This window comes from Ascaphus truei, chromosome 8 (assembly GCF_040206685.1).
Source record: "Ascaphus truei isolate aAscTru1 chromosome 8, aAscTru1.hap1, whole genome shotgun sequence".
NCBI lineage: Eukaryota > Metazoa > Chordata > Amphibia > Anura > Ascaphidae > Ascaphus > Ascaphus truei.
In genome coordinates, this window is record NC_134490.1 from 60,955,135 (window position 1) to 60,979,653 (window position 24,519).

General features: G+C 41.3%; 1 protein-coding gene across 2 annotated transcripts in view; it reads right to left on the minus strand.

Annotated features, from left to right (window-relative positions):
- The window catches only part of DOCK1 (dedicator of cytokinesis 1), a 279,647-nt gene that overhangs the window by 45,473 nt on the left and 209,655 nt on the right, over positions 1 to 24,519 (minus strand). For both annotated transcript variants that reach the window (XM_075612250.1, XM_075612249.1), the window contains exons 32-36: positions 24,283 to 24,341; positions 15,206 to 15,354; positions 3,122 to 3,207; positions 2,762 to 2,918; positions 2,035 to 2,075 (exon numbers count right to left, since the gene is read on the minus strand). In XM_075612250.1, coding sequence (XP_075468365.1) covers positions 2,035 to 2,075; positions 2,762 to 2,918; positions 3,122 to 3,207; positions 15,206 to 15,354; positions 24,283 to 24,341 — 492 coding nt within the window. The remainder of the gene's footprint in view (positions 1 to 2,034; positions 2,076 to 2,761; positions 2,919 to 3,121; positions 3,208 to 15,205; positions 15,355 to 24,282; positions 24,342 to 24,519) is intronic.

Sequence of the window (24,519 nt, forward strand, 5' to 3'; positions counted from 1 at the left end):
GGAAGGACAGCAATATACAATGTACAGGTGATCTCACTGCCAGAATAGAATGTTGTGTCTACAATGTTTGATGTGTTCGATGTGTTTTAAAGCAGCAATTTCAATAACATTTGAATCTTACTATATATTTGTGAAAGCGTCATATGTTTCTATGTCTGTATGTGTCTCCCTGTGTCCCTCCCTGTGTCCCTAGCGGCAATCCCATTGGACCTTGGGCCAGGCCAATGAGATTGCTCCCTTGGCCCGCCCGCCCCCGCACACCTCTCATTGGCCTGAGGCGGAGTGACGGGCACACACACACACCACCCCCCCCCCCACCCCCACGCTCACTTTGCGGCTCTCCCCTCACATAGGCCGCTCCCCCAGCTGACCATCCCCGAGAGCGCTCCCCACGGCTCTCACCATCCATAGGCCACTCCCTCACCCGGCGCTCTCCCTCACCCCCCACCCGCTCATCCCCCCGCTTATCCCCCCCCCCCCCCACACACACAGAGCATGCTCTCTGCGGTTCTCCCCTCACACAGGCCGCTCCCCGTCCCAGAGGCCGCTCCTCCGGCTGTCTCTGCCTCTCCCCGCGAGAGGCACAACACCTCCTCACAGGAGCGTCTCAGCCTCTCCGCGGAGGAGCCCGAGGTGGAGGAGGGCGACGGCCGGTACCCGTAGGAACAGGAGCGCAGCCGTGTGCAAGGTGAGTAAACGCAGGGGAATGGGTTATTAAACACGTCCAAAACTCACCCTGCCCTTTGCCCCCTCCATGCCCCCCCTACCCTCCCTGTCCCCCCCTACCCTCCCTGTCCCCCCCTACCCTCCCTGTCCCCTTGCCCCCCCTCCCCCTGCCCTTTGCCCCCTGCCCTCCCTCCCCCTGCCCTCCCCCCCCTGCCCTTTGTCCCCTGCCACTTTCCACCTGCCCCTCCAGCCCTTTGCCCCCTGCCCTCCCTCCCCCTGCCCTTTGCCCCCTGCCCTCCCTCCCCCTGCCCTCTCTCCCCCTGCCCTTTGTCCCCTGCCACCCACCACCTGCCGCCCAGCCCTTTGCGCCCCCCTAGCCCTTTACCCCCTGCCCCCCAGCCCTTTGCCCCTCCCTGCCCTTTGCCCGCCCCTCACGGCCCTTTGCCCCTCCCCTCCCTGCCCAACCCGCCCCTCCCTGCAACCCACCCCTGCCCCCAGTTACATAGTAGATGAGGTTGAAAAAAGACATACGTCCATAAAGTTCAACCTATGCTAAATTTAGACAACAGATACTTTATCCTATATCTATACTTACAGTACTTATTGATTCAGAGGAAGGCAAACAAAAAACCCCAGAGTCATATCATCCAATGATACCTCATAAGGGGAAAAATAAATTCCTTCCTGACTCCAAGAATTGGCAATAGGATTAATCCTTGGATCAACATCCTTCCCATGTTACTTGAAAGGTATACAGGGATATACCAAATCTTTCTAAAAATATGTCCAACCTTTTTTTGAACAAATCTATTGTATCTGCCATCACAGTCTCCAAGGGTAATGAATTCCACATTTTAACTGCCCATACTGTAAAGAACCCTTTCCTTTGTTGCTGGTGAAATCTCCTTTCCTCCAACCTTAATGGATGGCCCTGAGTCCTTTGTACTGCTGTGGGATGAACAGTTCTTTTGAAAGCTCCTTGTATTGTCCCTGAATATATTTGTATATAGTTACCATATCCCCTCTTAGACGCCTCTTTTCTAATGTAAATAAATCTAATTTAGCTAGCCTCTCCTCATAAGTTAGATTGTCCATCCCCTTTATTAATTTGGTGGCTCTTCTCTGCACTCTCTAGTTCCATAATGTATTTTCTTAGGATTGGTGCCCAAAATTGTACTCCATATTCAAGGTGTGGTCTTAAGCAGCACAAGAATAGCATATGGATTCCATTAATTAAGCAGAATTTTTCATATTTATATATGAATAATCCTAATACTCTATAAGTGACTCAAAAATACCAGAAATAAAAGTATTCAGTCAGTTGAAGAATATTTTTCTCATACATTTGACAACATCATGATTACAAACCTTATGTACATTTCTTCTCTTTCAATCTCTTTGTAGAAATTCTGCAAAGAAAGAGAAAGCATGTTCATATTGTGTTTTCTATATTCAAATCATTTCGTTATGCAGAATTAAAAATCCATTAATATTTGTATTCAAATGGTGCTTTGGGTTTTGATTTACTTTAAACTTTAACTGCAAATCTGCAGAGAATCTTTACTTCATGTAACAGGATTGAAGCAGGGGAACACCATTAATTTTAGCTCGAGGACCTTTTGCCTTGCGCCCCCCCCCCCTCCCCGCCTGCTCTCCCCCACTGCTCGCGCCTCCCCCTTACTTCGTCTGAAACGTCAAATCAAGTGAAGTCGCAAAGGCTTCGCGCGGTCGCCCCGCATTTCATTTAAATGGCTTGGTGAAGAGCGCGGAGGCAAAACTCGCAACCCCTTGGCAAACACAATTCTTATAGTAACTGGTCTTTCACTCATCAATCTAAAGCTTCTCCTTTCATAAAATAATGGCTTTACTGTGGGTTAAAGGACAATAGGGACACAGCAAAACATTCGCCTGAGACCTGGCAAATGTTTTGGTTGCGGTTTATTACAATAATTTCCCTAGTATACCAGACAGATACCGACACGAGATAAATGTCCGTTTCACATCATGATGCTATCCACAATACATTTTTAGGAAGGCTCCTTTTTCTCAGACTGAGTTATACACTACTAGTCAGTTCTGATATATAATCACTAACCAGGACATTGACAGTACAGCTCATGCGATTTTCTTTGTTTTCATCATGCATGATTGTTCTGTAGTCTAGAAGTCTCTCCATCAACCGAACAACGAGCGTCACAAAGGTTTCTCCAGTCTTTGCCAGATAAATGTGTTTCCTGCAGTGCACCAGGAGTCTGAAAAAAGTTTAAACAAACCTTCTTATAAACCTACTCAGCAAAAAAAAAAAAAAAAAAAACTTAATGAAGGTGTTATTTAGATTACTTTGCTTGATTAGCACATTTTAATTATAACTGGAGCTGCAAAGTTCACTGCTGCCTCGTTATTGTCTTGTGTGTCTATACTTAGATATAAATCCTAACTGTTAATCAACACTTACATTTTCTCAAACAACACTTTGTACTGTTCATCTCCTCTCCCTCCTTCCACTTCATGATCCAACTTGGTGATGATCTCATTCTCAAACTGAAATTAATAAGAGAATAGATAATCGGCACAGAAAAATATTATACTGTATAGTGTCTTTTTTTTATCGTCTATACCTGGGGTGCTCAACTTCCGTCCTCAAGCACCCCCAGCTGGTCAGGTTTTCAGGATATCCCAGCTTCAGTCTCTGATTCAGCCACCTGTGCTGAAGCAGGGACTGATTGAGCCACTTGTGCTGAAGCAAGGTTATCCTGAAAACCTGACCTGTTGGGGGGCTTCAGGACTGGAGTTGAGTGCCCCTGATCTATACAAAATAAAAATGCTAGGAAAGGGGTAGCCAACTCCAATACCCAAGGGCCACCAACAGGTCAGGTTTTAAGAATATCCTTGCTTTAGCACAGATGGCTTAATCAGTGGCTCAGTCAATGACAGTCACCTGACCTCTTGGTGGTCCTTGAGGACTGGAGTTGGCCACTCCTGCACTCGGAGGTATTTAACTTTAATCTAAACATTGCTATATTCCATCTAGAGGCGTAACTTCTGATCTCACATTCATTTTATTTCAGGAAAAAGTACAGTGATTCTCATAAATGTAGGTTAATATACATATAAACAAAATGGAAATCTAAACTTGAAAATCAAATAAATAAAAAGATTGCAAGAGTGCGAGTTGGTAAATACCTATATATTAAATAGCATTTCCAGCACAGGCAAGAAATGTATTTTTATGAACACAATAAATCTCCGAAAGGTTCTCAGTAGGATAGTCATGGCTTCTTTTTTTTTCAATTTCAGAGTAAAACAGGCATTCTGCACTCAATCACACAGCTCTTCTTCACTGCCCCCTGCTCTGCAATTCCTTACATGGAGACCTTTGGTATCTAGTCCTAGATTATGAGAAAGTCAGCAGTGTACTGCTAAATTGGGGACTTCACTCACAGATCCTTGCATGCCTGACATTTAACCGCTTATGAAGGGGGGTGGGGGAAGTGATCAGAAAAGGTGGGTATCTGATGTGACACTTGCTTCACATATATATTATCGATTTTTCTCGATAAAACTTTTTTCATTGAGGATTTCATAAACACCTTTTTTGGCTTCAAGCAACACCATTATGCTACACACTCGAATGTACCATTCACCCGAGACATCACTTACTGGTTTTTGACGAGGGGGCTTATTCTATATTGCCTGAAGTGGCTACTTGGGCTCAAAATCTCTATTGAAGTATATGGGGATGTTGAGGATTTTTGCCTGAAAATGGTTCGAACGGCTACTGCAGACAATATAGAATTAACCTCCAAGTCTTGGTTCTCTTTTTAACCTGAAACTACTGGCTTAAAGCGACAATTAATGCAGTTGAAATAAAACAATAATTTTCGGCTCTGGGGAGAGACCCCCTGCTTCCAGAGATACATACCTCCGTAATGGGTGCCGCTAGCGGCTCCGGGGATCACATTATGGTCGCTTTTCAAAGCTCCCTGGGCTCGTGGGCCAACAGGAAGCTGTGACATTACCTTTTGCCCATGTAACGTGGGAGCTTTAAACAGCAGAAGACTGCAGGAGATACCGGCACTTCCTTCAGAGGTCTGTATCTCTGGAAGCAGGGGGCCCCCAGAGCTGAAGTTAACAGGATTCAGCTCTGGGGACCCCTTGCTTCAATCCTGTATTTAAAAACGGCATGGATTCCTTGTTTAAAAATGCAATACCTGCTTGAATTAAAAGGGAACCAATAACGTAAGTAAGGTTAGTGACTTGTCTTTTTCCATGTTGTAATGATTTTTTTTTTTTAAATGTTTTTCAATGTTAGCTTGTAAACATGGTCATTTGAAACCATTTCCTGTCTTTGTGTGTGATGGCATTGTGTGTTGTGCAAGAGACAGTCCCCCCCCTTTTTTAGGCAATTATGTCTTCCATCTATTGATGATGCTATTTATGCAAGTAAAGTTGGTACATTGGTAAGTTACTTTTTTTGTTACTGTTCTGACTCGAGCACACTGAGGCAAGTGGTAGAGGCAGGCAGTTAACTCACTCCCCGTAGATGCACACAAAGTCCTTCTTTTCTTTTTGTACTTTTATTGTAAAAAAGAACAATAACAAAAGGGGGGAGGTGGGGAACTGGGCAGGTAGCAAAAGTGAGGGAGAGGTAAATTATGATAGCTTTACCAGGAGATGGGACAACTGACTGCTCCTAAAGGCTGCTGGTTAAAAAAAGGCATGCTTTCCTGTCCAAGCAGGAACAGGACATGGTGTATGCCAACTAGCAAGGGAGAATAGCCAAACCATCTCAGATTTGAGCAGAGGGGGGTTGCCAAGGCAACAGGCTGGGAAGCCACAAGGGAAAGCAACAATATTGCAAACTTAGACTCAGGAATAATGGCTGCCTCAAAACAGGGAAAACAAATATGCAGAGTGCTTCCGGGGCAGTTAACCGTAAAGTGCCTTGACATTAAGTATGAAGTAACCTTCCCAACTAAGACATCTGATTGTATGTTACTCAATGTAAATAAATAACATTAGTATCCATCATGTTACCATACAGCCTTGACTGTCATTTATTACTTCTCTGCTCCTTGTATTTTAACATTATTTCAAAATAATTTCCTCCAGTAGCATAAATACATTTCACACGTTTTTTTGTGTGCAAAGTAAACATCTACAGTAGGGCCCTTTCCTTATTGCAATCGGCATAAAACACTTCAACAAGAATATTCTCAAGTCAAGTGGTCCAGCATTCATAACTCAAGTGTATAATGCATTAACTGTGACATCTTACTTTCCTTCAAAATATTCATTATCCTTATAATAATTATGCTGCATGTTTGTTCATTGCATTATTGTTTGATAACAACAAAACAGTGGAAATTAAATTCTGTAAGATATCGAACCATAAAAACATGACTAAAAGGTGACGCCTGCACTGTATTAAACTGCCCGGTCTATATGAAAGGTACAGTACATGACATCTAGTGAATTACAAATCAATAAGATACCACATTATAAACCGGTACTAGAGACTACTGCAGTAGCAAACCGTAATAATCTTCAATTAACGGCAGCAGTGATCTAGATCTACGAAAAACAAGTAATAACAAGAAAACAAATAAACTTGGGTTTTTGAGATGTAGGCTCTGATTCACAATATATGCATCAATTGCTTTACAATGAATTAATTCTGTGCGCTTCAAGCTTAACTTTGATAAACAAAATAGTTAAATTGTCATTTCTGCTGCTAAGGCCCTTATTTAATATGCTGTGAAGCTGCTTCAACACAAAACTTGTTTACGGGAACATACCAAAATACTCAATACATCATATTATACTATATTCCTGACCGCTCCTCACCATAATAGCTGCAATATTAAAGTTCAAATAATTTAAAATGAATACATTTAGTCCTGGATGAGCTAGGACAGATTGTGTACCATGGTAAAGTGAATGTGTCTGCATAGAAAGACATTGGAAACGTAATATAAGGTAAGACCCCAAAAAGTAGAAATGCTCTTACTTGCTTCTATTTCCATGGTGAGTTTCTTACTGCAGTGTTCTGCTTTGAGGTGAGCCATTAGTTACATTGTTTAAGGCGGCAAAAGTACATAACCAGTTCCTTCGCACATAATGGATATTGTTGAGAAAATCCATTTACATAAAAGATCAGTTTCTATGGCTACTGACATTGTCAAGGTTGTGTCATATTGTATCGATAGAGCATGCAAATTGCACCATATTGTGAAGAACATATTAGGTAGACATGTAGGAGTTATTCGAAAACAGACTGACATGTTTCTATTATACTCTTGTGATTTTTTACATTTCGGTTTTCTGGAGAATTAGCATAATTAAACTACAGAAAACAGGATCTCGCTTTAATTAAAATTACTATCATTATCTCTTCCCATAATTACATATTATCTATTATCATTTACAACCTTTCACAAGAATTGTGTAGTTGATTAATTTAATATGTTAAATACTATAGTAAATTTGACCTTTTTAGAGCAGAAATTAAAGGAGTTAGAAATTTACATTAAATTAGATACGTGTTTGCCTTTTCTTGCTTCAGCCTTTTCTTTGCAGTGTATCTTTTGACTGTGCTAATGCAGTGACCTTATAGATAAGCTATCATAATAAATGACCTATGGATCAGCGTTCCCGTCACATGGAAGCAAATGATCCTCTCACTAGCAGACAGAATTCTATGAATCCCAGTCCAAGGCTACTTTCCACCATATTACTGTTGGTCCTTTTCTGAAGATCCTGAAACTTAACATTGAAGGACCCTCAGCAATCAAGTATTGTTGTCTACTCTGTTGTCTACACAAAGTAGACATTAAATATCAACAGGCTCTATTTAACAGCATAATCAGTTTTGATGTTCTCAGCTACACCTCTCACCCAAAGCATGGCCATGTGATGTACATCTGTAGCACCATCTCTAATGCTCTCAAAATAACCTCAACAGAATTGTGTGGCATTCAATTGCGAGGCGGAGGTTAAATGTGTATATACCCCCAAGCAGTGATTGGACCTCCCATAACTCTTACATGCCCTCAAACGCATTTTACCTGCCCCAAAATCCATGATGTAGGGTACCATCCTGATTGGAACTACACAAAACCTGATCGGATCAGCTTATAGAGTGGGTGTCAAGAAATAACCTTGCCCTCATTTTTGACCCAAAACAAAGAGGCACTTTTAGATCTGCTCATTGGTCTAGTGACCATTTGTCCCATGTCTTTGGGTCACATACAACCATGGCCTCTTTGTGCCAACATCCCTACATTTCTTCATGTCTTCCCCCCACAGCCAACATAGATCATAACTAATCAACATCAGCATTTTGCTCCCCATTATAGTCTCTACAAACTAAGATGGAACTTCAGAAAGACTGACTTGGGGTTGTACTCCTCTACCCTCGAGTGCAGCACTGTGAGTTAGGGTTAGCATATAGTCATTTCTGCAGTTCCATCTATAGAGCAGCCTGCAAGGCCATACAGAGTGGTTAATATAAGCTGTACACCGCTTTCCTGAGCAAAAACTGAACAGAAATGCTTCATGTGTTCCAAGTAAGAAGCAACCCAGATATTGCAGAAAAATTCATGGATGCGGCGAGACATGTCCTCTGAGTGGAATCTGTTATGCCAGTTTTGTCCCCACAATGAAACTGATCTCTTTGAGCAGTCAGACCAGACACAGATGTGGGGTATGATATCTTCCTAAAGAACTTAGGTCAGAATGATGACCCATGGCTGGCTTAAATTTATAGTTGAGTTATCGCATAGGGAAGACTACCCAGGATTTTGACTGTTACCCAAGAGAATTGCTTTTGTCCAGGAATCACAAACTGTTTTTTGAAGTAAGATATCTGCACATGGATACACATTCCATAGAGATGCAAGAAGTGAGATAATTGACAAACAAAAGGTTTATTTACTTCACACCCTGATAATAAAAATTCTTTTGTTTATTTTCAGGGACTTCAAAACAAGGCTTGTGTTTCCTGAATTAACATTTAGACCCCAGGGGAAACAGCTGCTATTTTTCCAATTAGAACAAACTCCAGGTATTGTTGACCTGTCCAATATTTATTGCCATCATATGATAGATCAATTTCAGAGAAACACACAAATAATTTAGTTTGAGCATATTTCCTCAACCAATCAGAACCTCCTACACGTTCAGCTATGGATTTAGAAACACATTTAAACCACAGACAGGGTTTCAATTAGTTAGGAGAGGAAAAGGAGAGAAGAGTTTTGGAGAGAGATCTCAGAAAAGCCTATTGGAATTCCAAAAGACACCAGTTAAGGTAATTATGATCATAATTCTTGTGTAAATTTGTATATATATATATATATATATATATATATATATATATATATATATATATATATATATATATATCCAGTGGTGGACAAATCACCAAAAAATCTACTCGCCGAACAAAAAAATCTACTCGCCACCTAGTACCACACGTGTGCTGCTTGGGCCAAAAGGAGCTCGTCACGATGTTAAATCAACTCGCCCGGGGCGTGCAGATGTATAGGTTTGTCGAACACTGTGTGTATATATATATATATATATATATATATATATATATACAAATTTACACATCTGTTTTTAGATCAATGTATTGTTAGATAGGATGAACTGTATTGTATTGTTTTGTTAGGCCAATAAGTACAAACCTTATAAGGAAGTATAATAATTATAACCGTGTAATTGTTATATTTTGTTGCTGTTCTAATAAATTGCTGTCTATTTGATTGAAGCGATCTCTATTGTGTCAATAACTCTCATAAACCAGAGTGTGCATGTGTGGATGTGTTTCCTATTGGAACACATATCTACACATCTATTTCCTTAAGTAATCGTTCTGCCTGTATTATTATATTAATTCTTATAAGCCAGCAATACTCATAGTGGATAAGGCTAGACATTAACGGTAACAACTGTCTCCAAGATTATCGCCACCACAAAGCCAAGAATTGCACCAAATGACCCTGGCAGCTATCGACCAATATCATTGCTATCAGTTTGCTTAAAAGTCCTCCATGCCTTATCCTCTTAAGTCATCCTACCATAAATAATTATTTATGCATTGAGCCAGCAGGATTTATTCCTGGCTGTAGTAGCTACAATCAAGTGTTGGTGCAATCAGCATTATTTGACAGCTATACAATATGGAGAATGGAGTGTTTTTTCTGGACATGACAGCTACATACAATAGTCTGGTACTGAGGACTCGGCAAATTTATCTTATGTCCTCCCAGGGTGGATGGTGGATGCAGTTCAATGTCTGCTACACAATGTGGTTAAGAGCACATATGGGCAGTGGCGTAGCTAAAAATGCGCGGGTCCTCGGGCAAATTTTTTTCAGAGACCCATTATAAATTAACATATTCTGCAGATTACAGAGAAAATTTTTCTCTCAATTTAAATTGGAAAATCTCTCTCCTCATTATCTCTTCAGCTCTCTCCCCCTCCTCCAGCTCTCTCCGTCTCCGTGTCTACCAGTGGGACAGGGTGGTGATTGAGGCAGGCGGGGGGAGATGATAGTAGGCGGCGGCGGCCGCCAGAGTTAAGCAGAGGAAGAGCCGGCAGAGGAGTTAGGAGTTGCACGGATCTAGAGCAGGACGGCCGGGGAGGAGCGTGCTGTAGCAGCATAGACACCAGAAGTAAGAAAGACTTCCGGGTTGGACCGCTGTGGCGGAGAGAGAGAGAGATGGTCCACAGGACCACCGACAGGGAGGGAGAGTGGGCCCCAAGAGTGCGGGCCCTCGGGCTAAAGCTACGCCCCTGCATATGGGAGATCAAAGAAGTTCTTGGATGAAACAAGCAAATGGCTTACCACAAGGTTCTTTATGCACCCTTTTCAAAAATGTATATAAATGGCCTGCCAGCCACGTGCTCTCAAGTTTATTTACACAAATGTTATCTGCCTGAGAACACAAGCTAGGAACTTGCAAGAGTTGGATAGATCCCTGAACCAGGATGTTGCGGAAATGGAGTACTGCCCCAGATAGTAAACACACAGATACACAGCAAGCTCAAAGAAACCCCCCAAAATACAGCATACTATATATGTATATAAGGTTCAATTGGAGTGCTAGTGGGCGTGGCTAAATGTATACAACAAAAAACAGAGAATCCCAAAGCATCATCCAATATGACAAAAATACACAGTCAAATACCTATATATCTCTTGAAAAGGAGTAATTTGGTTAAACCCTTTGGCCAAAGGATTTTAAGCCTGCCTCCCTGATGAAGGTGCTAGTCATCAAATCGTTGGATGTTTTATGACAGTGCTCAGTCATTAAAATGATCTATTTGCACTCATTTTATTGCATCTTTCATTGGTGTGCTCGGCTACCACTGTTTCATATGCTGTTACCCGGACTAGGTTTTTTTGCCTGCAGCACCCAGATTTATGCCTCTTTGCGTTACCTTGTGTCCTCATTTAGTTGGTGCATCCCAAGTTGCATATATCTTGATTGTTTTGTGTTTTGTTTTCCATAAAAGACAGAAAAACAACATGACGGCAAAGCTGGTGGGTTCAACATGGGGATCCAGAGCACAGGCACATCGTGTTACTCAGCAGCGGAGTGCCTAGTACCTGTTGGAGTGGCTACTTTAAAGAATTGATGGGCTCTTTGAGATATGGGTCATTTTCCAAGCCCAAATAAAAATAAACATTTAATCAATCACCAACTGAAACATCTGTTACATTTCCAAATTATTTTTGTGATGGACCAGCAAGCCTGAGCATTAATTGGATGGATTAGATATTTAATCTCAGTTTGTGTGAAATATTTATATAGAAATGTTCAAAACCGTGTATGAAATATACTTTGTACAAGCAGAGCTGAAAATGAGACACATGGAAAATGACTGTATTTAACAGTTTGCAAACGCACACCGATATCCAGCAAATCTATTATTTAAATAATTTGCCTTTCTTGTTCTAAGGATCAGTTTGCGTACAAGTCAGGGCAGTTTTAGAAAATGAACACAATTTGTTCAGGTCTCTGTCATCAGGAAAGTCATGTTATGTAAAATATTAGTTTAGTCAACAAAAATAAGTAAACATCTGACATTTATTCAAGGATCCAAACACATCACATTTTATCTACTCTGATATCATCAAGTCAGTGGTGCTCAATTCCAATCGTCAAGACCACCAAAAGGTCAGGTTTTAAGGATAGCCCAGCTTCAGAACATGTGGCTCAATCGAAGACATTTCCCACAAATGTAGAGCCTTTTTTAAACAACTTTGCAAATTCTACAAGATCTAATGCTGTATCAACCCATATCTTTATCTGAACAAACTTGATTTATTTAGAAGCAATAGCATAGACCAGGGGTTCTCAACTACAGTCCTCAATACAACCTCCCTCCCTCCCCCCCCCCCGCCCACACACAGGTCAGGTTTCCAGGATATTTCTGCTTCAACACAGGTCACTCAGTCATCGACTGAGCCACTGATTGAACACCTGTGTTGAAGCTGGGATATGGCTGTGTCCCATCTTAAAGTGTAACATCAAAAGTGTGTGGCAGAGTTAATTTTGGAGTTGAAATTGGAGGTGAAGATTGGAGGAAGATCAGAACTCTGCACAACAACTTTGTAACTGTGAGAACTTTACTTTCGATTCACTGTGATTCTTTGTACTCTTTCTATCCACCAGTACCTGGGAAGTCTCTCTTCCTGCATCTCATTATGCCCTCCCTATTGCTTTTTCTGTTTACTGTTTCCTCACTCCTTTGTGAATGTCTCTGTTCTCTCCAACTTCCCCACTGCACCATTATTTATAAACCTTTCTTCCATCAACTTCTTTACCCCTCAATAAAAAACACCCACACAAATCCTCTATTCAGATCCTTTATCTACTCCTTCCTGCTGCTGGGGATCTCCCCTAATCCTGAACCCAGACATACACACCTGATTTCACCCATGCCTCCCTGCCATCTTTTACCCTGTAAATTGTGTTGACCCTCTCATTTTAATACTGACTAACCTTAAAACTCACCCCACAAAGCATCCCAATAGCCTGTACTCATGGCTATTCACCCACACTCAGTCACTCCTACCATGCCAAGCACTGCCATCTACAGCACTTATTTCCTCACCTGCTGTCTCTGTAAGTTCCCCATCAAACCTCTTAGATTGTAAGCTCTCCGGGGCAGGGATTTCTTTTCCTATTGTCTGATTTTGCGGCACTTATTGTATTATTATAATTCCCTGTACTGTATTCTTTGTGAAGCGCTGAGAACACTTTTGGCGCTATGTAAAAACATACATACATACATACATATCCTTAAAACCTGACCTGTTGGGGGGGGTCCGAGGACTGGAGTTGAGCTCCCCTGCATTAAGTGACTGTAGTTATGGCACACAGTGTGTTGCTGGACTCAATATAGAAATATAAATATCCATGATTTGCATGTATTGTATCTGTTTAAGATGGCATACGGTGTTGGATACAGTAATGTTGTTACCTCTGGCCATCCTTAATTATTGTTACTGTATATCAGAATTTACAAGTGCCTTGGGATTAACACAGAAACATAATTCCCTACCCTTGAACGTCTCAGTCCATTAAGGGCTCTGTTCAATTAAATCTTAATGAGTACAGTTCTAGTTGCTTAAATGCTCTCTGCACCAATAATTATCAAGCTCTTGCTCTGTACTCACTTGCAGTGATGCATTAATGTCTACAATTTTATCTACATTACAGTTTATGCTGAGAGTCAAGGGATCTGTTTCTATCACAAACGTATTAAGTTGTTGAGCTATTCTTTGAGTCTTGAGATTCATTATGGAAGAACATTTAACACACACCCCCCTTTATTTTCTTTACCATCTTAAATGCATATTACATTGAAAGATATTGATACAAGTAATATTTCTGACGTTAAATGAGCTTTTCAGAAAAGAAGAAATAAAATAGGTGAAATTAAAATACTAAAATAGGTAACATTCAACAAGGTGTGTAGGTTCAACAACTCAAACATACATTTGAGTACTGTACTAGGCATACCAGTATCATGTTCAGTTTGGATGCAAGGATGTTGCTCTTGATACATTAGCAACACGTACGTCTGTATCCACTGCTTGTAGCACAGCTTTATTGATACGGGCTGTTTGTATTCACACACGCACCTAGACATAGTTGCAGCTGCAACATTTTTGTTTTTTTGCGTAAAACGAAATATCTTTTTATGACTGTGCGAAATATAAGTTTAGAATTCTACAATACAGGCACAGCCCGGTTTAAGGACAGGGCACTTGCGAGTAAGGACATATTTTCAGTAGCACCATACCCCTGTGTCCGTAAGCTCGCTTCGCGAGTACGGACACTTATTATGCCCTACAGACCGCCGTAGTAGTGACGTGCGGATTCCCCTCGCTCAATAGGCAAACAGCAGCTCACGCATGCGCCTGTCAGCACGTCCTGAACAGCAATACTGGCTCCCTGCCTGTACCAAAAGCATCAATAAGTGGAAAAAAGTTAGTGCTTCACTTGAAGTACATTTTCGCGTTACATACATGCTCTGGACCCATTGTGTACGTTAATGAGGGGTATGCCTGTACTCACAGTCCAGTGTAATTTATAGGGCTACATACAGTAGTTCACATATCTTAGCTGCTACAGTTAGATTGATATGCCAATTTTATTAGAAAAATGGGAACATGCTAGATGTTTAAAGTCTTGTTTATCTTGGTAGATTAAACAATACATTATATTTAATGTTATTAGTGCGAATTTGCTGCTTTCCTTGTACAGACAATTATGATTGTAAGCTCTCTGAGGCACGGATTTTCTTTCCTATTGTCTAACGTTGTTGCACTTATTGTATTATAATTCCATGTACTGTATTGTCGCTTTGTAAAGCGCTGAGTATACCTTCGGCGCTATATAAATAAAGATATACATACACACACACACGATTCCATGTACTGAGCCCCTACAATTTCTACGATGCAAAGGATGTGGGACCACCCAGGACCTCTTATGGAGTAAAAAATCCTAAGAGTCTTGGTAAAAGTGCAACAATTGTTAATTCAGCCTATATATTTTTAAATAAAAAATGGTCAGAGGCACAAAAGCTAATAGAAATCACTGCTTCTTCATACACACAGACCTGCCGAGTCTCTAAACTACTGCGTGGGTATGAACAGGAGATCAGTAAGATATCACTGTCTTGCTCACATAAAATACATTCCAAAGAGGTTGTACAGTTTTGGGTTTAATGCGGTTTTCCTTTAGTGTATTCCCTGGTGCTGCATACAGTACTTCCTTAATTAACAGGCGGCAAAAAGTGACCATCAGCAGGAAAACAGAACGTACAGAAACCTCCAAATTAAATGTGAAAAATTCTAAAAGCAAAATTAATGCTGGAAAAAAAGGATCTCAGTTACAGAAACCTGCATGAGATCAAATCAAATGGCAAAAATTTCAATTATTATGAGAACAGCAATAGCCTTTCCTATCTTAAAATAGTATTAATCACGTCACTATCTGCTACTGATGCTTACCATCTGGAAACTTCTTGTGGAATGAAATTCGCACTGCATCATGTCAAAAAATATTGGGATTGTTGCGGTTCGGAGCTCAGTTTCTGGGATTAAAGTCATCTCCAAAATAGGACCCACCATTTCAGGAATAAATTTGATCTTGTGTTGACCTTAAAAAAAAAAAAAAAAAAAAAAAAAAAAATTAACCATAGGATTTGAGAACATTAACAAACTATACTGTCAGACTACATAAAAGCAGTGAAACCCTGTCTCCGGGATTTCTTTCTCCTCTTAGCTTGTGATTGCATGCAATGTCCTTATTTAAGTCAATAACCTTCAGAAAGAACTGCATTATTATATTTTAAACAGTCTATAAGTACAATTACCAGAAAACTATTCACGAGGGAATCAAAGCAGCACTTGAAAGGCTTTCTAAAACCAGACACGTTTACTTGCATACACTTTAAACATTTGTTGGAATGAAATCAGACAGAAGGTAGAAAGAAAGCTCTGGGCATCTCGGCTTTTATTCTGAGCCATGTCAAATGATCCAAGCATTATAAAACATTCTATTTGCTTTCAGACCAAAAATGTCATTATGAGTAGTACGATAAAAATATATGCAATTTCTTTGCCCGCTTTCATCAAATAAGTAGGACTTTCTTTACCCATTGCAAATGCTGCCCCAGACACAAAACTGCCCTCTATTGGGGTTATTCCTTAATGTGTGATAGTGCTGATGAAGCACTAACTACACAGAATGTCATATTGAAGTCAATGGGAGTTTCCAAACGTTAATGCACGATCAGCACTATCACACGTTAATGAATAACCGCCAATGACTAGAAGTTATTCCACAGTCAAACCACTGTTTGGATAGCCAACAACAAGCGATATTTAGAAAGTTGCCAACTGGTTTTCATGTTACGTAGGTGGACATCAAAACCAGGGCTCTGGTCTACCATCTTAGCATCAAGTGGCACTGCAGCTATTTCTTTCTTCAGAAAAAAACAATACAGTACTTGTACAAAATACATACACCCTCCTGATAGAATGACCCTGAAAATGTTTAATGGTTTAAAGTGTATACTTGAAGCAGCTGTAAGGCATACTCCTTTTTCAGTGCTGTTATTTTCAGACTTCTATGACAGTTTTCATGTATTATGTCTGAAAAATGTCAAAGTCAGTGTTTCAGAAAACAAATGTTACTGACACCAAGTTATTCATCAAACACAACATCAATGTCATAAAGTTCCATATCTGTCACATAGGTTTGTGACAGATTGTCCTAGGTATCTTAATACCAAGAGCAAAGTAAACTTTTTTTGACTCTTGTATAAAGTTCAGAAATGCAACATTAGGGTTCATTTGCATGGTGCAGTATAGTAAGCAGTCTCTGGCTGCAAAACACACTTGAAAAAATCTGGGAGCCATACTTTATATTAGCTCTACAATCTTTATAGAAATGCTAAACTTCGGGGAGGGAGGGGCGTGGCCAGGAGGTTAAACAGGCTGGTCGCAGATCTGCTCAGCCCTACAGATCACTGGAAAAAAAGCCGATCCGTACACCCACAAAACCGGGGAAAAACACACACAAAGAGAAAGACACGGACACAGAGGACTCCGGGCACCTTTTAAACAAAAATCTTACTCAGAAACCGGAGCTGTTCGGCCGCCCGCTGCGAGTGGGCCCCCCTTGCCTTCCAGGAAACTCAAGATGGCCGCTGGAACCGTGCGTCAGAGTTAACCCAGACCCCTGGGTCTCACCAACTGGAGGAGAGTAAGTGGGAACCCCGGAACACAGTGGGGCTGGCGGGGGCTAGACCCTATAGAAGGCAGAGGAGCAGTCACGTCTCCAACTCACAGCTATCTCGACTGTACTTTCGCTGAGCCGAGACCACAAGATGGCGCCGATTGGCGTGTAAAGTGCTAGGCTCACCTGCTAGACACGCGGCCATATCGGGGCTAGAGCGGGTGTTTACCCACACCATCTGAGGGCCCCGCTGTCTCCAGAGGGTGAGGGGTCGTGTCCCGGGCGGGAGAGACCCTCAGAGGGAGGGTGCGCTAGGCTGGACGTGGAGCGGCCCTACTAAAGGGAGGTTGGTGGCCATCTTTTACCAGTCCTATTAGAGCAATCCGGCTGCGAGAGGGCTGCCCCTCCCCTGCTACACTTAGAGGGGAAGATTGCGGGCACCAGAACAACTACCCTGCTCTTGGGTGCCCCAACAGAGAGGGGTGCAAATAGATACCCTGGGGTATTGCCAGGATTGAGGGGAGCCCGTATATACAGAACAGGAGAAGCTCCAGGAACCTGCCTCTAGAGGGGTGAACATCTGCAGATTTGAGCCTGCATAGAGGTGAGACAAAGCACAAAGAAAGATCTCTCCCTCCCCCCCAACTATATCCTTCCCTGAGCCTCAATATTTATTCCACATTGCTTATCGGGCTCTGTGCATTCCCCAAGTCTGCAAACAATGTTCAAGTGAAAGAGACCTCAGTAATGAGGGGGCTTAACGCAAATTAAAAGCATGCATCACCCAATCAAAATCAGCTCCACATAAATAAAAACTCACCGACCAACAACACTCATGCCATCCACTACGCAACAAAAAACACGGCGGCCCAGTGGGAGGCCTCCCTCTTCTTTAAAAAACACAATACGGGGAATAAAGAGCAAGAAGAATCAGTCGCAGGCGAAGATGCAGACCCAGAACCAGACTCCGATGAGGAAGCAGACCCTTCACTCACTCGTAAAGAAATGCTGGTATTTGTTCAAGACATCAAACGTTCTTTCCACTCTTAGATACAGAGCATTCACCTCAGTCATAAAGACAAAATAGTGTCTATAGGGGACCATATTGTGGACTTGGACGAGAAGGTAGATACTACCGCCCAGGTCCAAGAAATTTCTGAGATAAAAACTCAAGTTAAAATAATCTTTGAGAAATTGGAGGACACAGAGAACCGGTTTACGTAATAACTTACGGATCAGAGGAGTACCAGGAGAAGTGGAAAACGCACAACTGAATGCATATCTTACCCATTTTTTACGTCTCTCCTACCAGAAATATCGATTGATAAACGTGAGATGGACAGAGCTCACAGGCTCCCTAGACCCAAAAATCTTGATCTAGCAAAGCCACGAGATGTGATCACACGTTTACATTATTTACGCACCAAAGAGAAGATATTGAGAGCTGCTATATCCACCCCAAAGATCAAGCAAGATAATGTCCCACTTCTCATCTTCCCTGATTTGGCCCAAATCACACTGAACATGTGGAAAATGTATGCGCATATCACCAACATACTGCAAAACAATAAAATCTGCTACCGCTGGGGCTTCCCGCGCAAATTACTGTTCTCCTACCAGGAAACAATGTATGTTTTTCTCTCGCCAGAAAAAGGCGAGGAAAAATTGAGATCACTGGGTTTATTTGAGCCAGAAAACCTGGAGGCTCCCCAGCGGGATCGTCTTCCATCCAAACCACAGCGTGGGAGAAGACTCCAACTTCGAGGCGAGCCAAAGTTAAGCCTATCTGACGAACAAGAGCTGACTACTGCCTAAGAATTTATCCAAGAGGACACTGCAGGCTGCGATATGTTCCGGACTCAAGTTACCAGTGGAACCGTTGTCCACTCCAGAAATGTTTTGTAAAGTTCATTTAAAGATATGAGGAATCCGAAGTTTGCCTGCCAGTCTGAACCACTCCGAAAGATTAGAGCCGATTGCAAAACAAGAAGCAACCAAAGACAGTATGTTAAGCTGAGACACGCTCTAAATATGGTTATAGATTGATGTATTTTTCACTCGAGAAATGTTTTTAGAACTAAACATAGTTTTTGAGATATCTCGGGAGTGTCTGTTGGCATGAAATACTCTGAAAGATCAGTGTGAATGGTATATTAGGACCTAACCTAATACAGTATCTCGGGCCGAGAGGAGTTTCGGATATAAATTACAGGTTGCTATGTTGCCCACTCCAGATATGTTTTTCTATAAGTTCGGTGTCTAATCCTGTACTATATCAGATATTAAAGGTTAGGTTCTGTGTATATTTTTGGTTCTGTTGAGAAAAAAAAAAAAAAATGGGGGGATGTATATAATGGTAATGTTTTCCTCCCCTCCCCCTTGTTTTGAGGTGTATGATCGCCCATACAATCCACTCCGTATTCTATGGTGTATTTCTTTTATTTTTCCTCTCCAAAGGCTTTGCTCTTAAAAAAGGAGCACTGCGGCGTTAGGCCGTTGGACCACTGCCCCCCCATGTTTACTTACCCAGTGTATGCGATGGATCCGCATCACCGGACTTATTTTGGTTGGTCCCCCCAAACAATGTTTGGAAACCGGGTTCCTCTGTATATCCCACACCACCTTGTTTACCTTTCCCCATGTCCAGTTATACAAGCATTTGTCATTACTGCGTAACAATTTGTGTATCTTCTGCTATATATGCTCTTGTTTCAAAATGTTAATGAAGGTCGATGCACTGATTTCTCTGATGGGTACACATTATCACTCTGTTCATCCAGATCATATACCATTGAAACATTACCATGCCAATTAATACAATTTCTCAAAATTTCAAGGCTCTTTCAGAGACTAAAAGACTATGGGGCGATATAAATATGCTACAAGAAACCCATCTGAAAAAAGGAGACCAATCATTGCTAATTAGTAATGATTATCCTTTAATTTACCACTCATCATTCCCCACAAAAAATGGCGTAGCCACACTATTCCATAAAGATTTAAATTTTAAAGTAGACAAAACCAAAACAGATCTCGCTAAAAAATTTTTGGTTATCACAGGCACGTTGGACTCCTAACAGTAGTCAATATCTATGCCCCTAATGAAAACCAAGAGGTTTTTTTTTCCAGGAGTTAACAAATTTAATTTATTCTGTCCAGAAGGCATTTTAATCCTAGCTGGAGATTTAAATGCAATAATGGATCCAAATTTGGATACATTTCCCAGTCCCCCCAATACCACAAAAAACAGCTTCTTCTACTCGAGAATAACATATATAGTGCAGATGGTAAACACTGTGCAGATAGGTGTAATCTATAGTATAGAACTCACATAGATCGCAGAAAATATCACATAATTATTAGGTTAAAATCAATGTATCTCTATACAACATATAATATAATATAATGCAATATTGGCTAACATATAAATAATTAATAATTAATATAAATATAAATAATTAATTAATTCAAAGGAGAAGAAATGTGAGTGTAATATACTCGTGTTATTTGTTTGAATAATACAATATTGGAATAGTATGCACTATTGTGGCTTTTCTTCTTATCCATACATATCCGTGCCTTGAGGGATTTCCCTGCTACCATTCAAAGGGCTCCAGTCAGAGAGAGAAGGATCTCTGACATGTGATATTTTCTGCGATCTATGTGAGTTCTATACTATAGATTACACCTATCTGCACAGTGTTTACCATCTGCACTATATATGTTATTTTCTTTTGCATATTTTGCTACACCTGCCTGCGCTCCTCCTCATCTCCAAGAAACAATCTACCCTTCTGGGACCCGGAACTGTCCCATCAGAGGAAGTTGAGCTGCACTTTACACTTATTTATTTTTCACTATTGGTGTTATATTGTGTGATATTAGTTGTATTCCCAACAACATTATTGGTTCACTTGGGAGCGCCCAATCCACTTCCCCACCCATCCCCTTCACCTTTCCCCACATCCCATTGTTTTGCATTCTTCTACTCGAGGACTTGTTTCTATGACCGAAGAATTGTTGCTTGTAGATTCCAGGAGATTAATGAATGCTAAAGTTAAGGATTTTTCCTTTTTTCCCACCCCCACAATAGCTATCCAGAAAAAGACTATATTTTAGTAGATCATCAAATTAGCGACAATATTTTCCTCCTCTGAATTCTTCAGATTTCTCCAGGTCAGACACTATATCCAATCTATCTATCTATAAACCACACCAATCCCATGATCTAACTTTATATGAAGATTAGTGTCTGCATCAATCTATGCAGTTCGGCTCACTATATTATATATGTACAAATGCTGTATGTCCCCTAGCCTCCTCTCCTAATCCCTCCCCAAATGTGATATTACCAGACTATATGTATCAATGGTCCCCCCTCCCCCCTATTTCTTTTATGTACCCCCTCCCCTTATCTTTGAAAAAATGACTAATAAAAACTTGAGGAATAAAAAAAGAAATGCTAACCTTGTCCCAGTGACTACTGTTTCAACTAATTTAGTTTCAAAGCTATGTAAAGTTTGTTTAGATGTAAAAGAACAGTGTCTTTTACCAGAGGTGCTCAACTCCGGACCTCAATGCCCCTCAAGTCCTGTTTTCAGGATATCCCAGCTTCAGCACAGGTGTCGCAATCAGAGGCTCAGTCGAAGTCTGAGCCTCTCATTGAGCCATTTGTGCTGAAGCAGTAATATCCTGAAAACCTGACCTGTTGGGGGGGGGGGGGGGGCTTCAGGACTGGAGTTGAGTACCCATGTCTTATACTAAAGAATGCTCTGCAGACACGTAGTGGATATAGATAGATTGTAATGTCATCAGACAAGAAATTACAACTTTAATGACTGCAAAAACAATTATGGACAAGAACACTTCTAGAAAAGTGGTTGAAATTATGCAATCAGGTGCTCATTAGGAAGTGTAAGTTTTAAGATTTTTGACATTCTATTTTTCAGGCAACTGTATCTCAAAAAGAGTTCAATTAGTAAATAAAGTAAGGGCTCTGAATGTTAAATGTAGTTTTCCATGATTATAGTATGTTGATATTCTGGTTCAGTCTCATCAGCCGCACTGAAAATCAGATTCAGAACTAAGAAATAAATCTACTAAATGAAATAGCTAAAAATAAAAACTGTTGTTCCCTATTGTAAAAAGATTACAAAGTAAAGTACAGGTATATGTTCTTTGTGGTAAAGTTTAGAATGAATGTTTACTAACGGATGTATTTACATGTAAAATGGGAGGATGTGTAATTTAGTCCAGGGGTGCGCAAACTTCTTGAGCTGCGACCCCCTGCCTGGCAGCTGCAGTGTTCGCACCCCTCCTCTCGAAGGATGCCGGGGGTCATGTGACATCATTTGGTGTCATGTTGCCATGGCGACGTGTCGCTGAAGAGCCGGCAGAGAGCAGGGAAGGGAGTTACAGAGGCTTCACGCCTCCCCCGGCATTTCATTTAAATGCCCTGGGGAAGAGCGCGGGGCCTCTGTAACCGCTCCGCCCCCCCCCTATTTTGCGCACCCCTAATTTAGTCAATAGCTCATAACATTCCTTTCTGGCGTTCACATAAAAAAACCTTTGTCAATGAGAAATCTTTCAAAGACTGTCAATATTTTCTAGAGCAGAAGTTCCCAACTCCAGTCCTGAGGGCCACTAACAGTGCAGGTGTTCAGGCGATCCGCTCATTAGCACAGGTGGTCCAATAATTTTAGCCGAACCACCTTTGCTGGAGCAGGAGTATCCATAGTCTTCACTGTAGTACGCGAGCGCGGCGGGCTGGTGGCGCGTGCACGTGTGGAAACCGCAATCTGACGCTACTTCTGAACACAGTTTTGTTGTCTTCGGAAAAATCTGGCGAGCAACGCAGTGGCAAATTCCGCGCCAAGGCAGGTAGTGGGCCCGCCACATTGAGGGGCGGTGCTTGTTCCTGCAGCACACGCCATAGCGTACTGGGGACCTAGCCTTATAGGAGCAATCCAAGATGCCGAATTTGTTTTTAAAGTTGTTATTTTTTTTTAATATAGAATGGATGCAGGGGGGTCTCCAGAATTCTACCCCATCAAAGACTGCAACAGGTCTTCCCTGAAACACCCTTATTATCATACAGATAACCTCATAATCTCAAGAAAATTATGGTGAGGAGTAAAGTATTCAAAAGTACAACTGAATGCGGGACAAGACCATGCCAGGACGCGAGATGCAAAACCTGTGCAATTCTCCACACAGTGGGCACAATACAAATACCACACAGGAATCTGGAGTACAAAATCAGAGGAAGGGTCATCTGTTCCTCCAGCAATGTCTTGTACCTCGTCATGTGCATGAAATGCCTAGGGGGCTGCTACTACATTGGTGAGACGAGACAGGGGATAAACAAGAGAATGAACCTGCATCGCCACAGCATCACGCGCGGAACAAGAGACAGTCCTGTTGGCGAACATTTCTCTCACTCTGGCCATAAGCTGAACGATCTGAAGGTGGCCATACTCAAAGGTAATCTTAAAACACCGAAAGAGAGACGGTTGCATGAATACAAATGTATGCAACTGTTCGGGAACACTTAGCGGTGGCCTAAACCGAGACCGCAGCTTCATGAGTCACTACTCTGAAACAAGAGAACTCTCTTCCCATGAGTGCTAAAGGCCATGTCTATACATACTGCGCTATATGAACACACACACAGCTGTCTCTTACACATACATATGTACAATGTAATTCTATCCCTATATACCAATAGGGACCACATACTGTAGTATCTACACACATTAATAGTAATGCAACACTACCCACACCATTGGGATACACTCCCACACACCTTTTGTAAAGCGCTGTATACACTGTGGGCACTTTATACATTTATATTTACAAACATAACTAACATTCAGGAACCATTTCACACCTTAAGTCATAAATCGCATACTTCACTGGGGGGAGGGATAGGCTTCAGTCAGATACATTCCAGGATGCACTGTTTTTAAGTAAAACCCTTTCTTGTTTTATCCATTGTAACACCGGCGGAAGAGGAGATCTCTCAAAGCTCGCACAAATAAAAGCATTTGGTTAGCCACAGAACGGTATTGTCTATTCATTTTTGATTATACACACACACACACACACACACACACACACACACACACACACACACACACACACACACACACACACACACACACACACACACACACACACACACACACACACACGTTGGGAACCTCTGTTCTTGAGGTTTCCCATATTTTGCCATACCATAGCTGCACCGTTCCTTTCCTCAAACATGTCAAAGGTTGTTGGGAAAAAAAATGATTTTCTGTAAGATTTGTGTTTAAATAATATTAATGGAAAAACTAAAACTCACCCAGATTATACCACATGTTCCTGATTTCAAAGCCAATTTGTCGTCTCATATCACCATACCTCAAAGATACAAAAAGGTTGATTTTGTTAGTTTATGCATGTTATATTTTACCAAACCTCTGGCTAAATATTTGTAATGCCGAATTACTTTGGCTACACAGCGACTTTTTTGGGGGGGAATTTATACGCAAGGTCACACAAAATGTGTCAGGGGAAAGGCCACAAGTAACAAGTATGG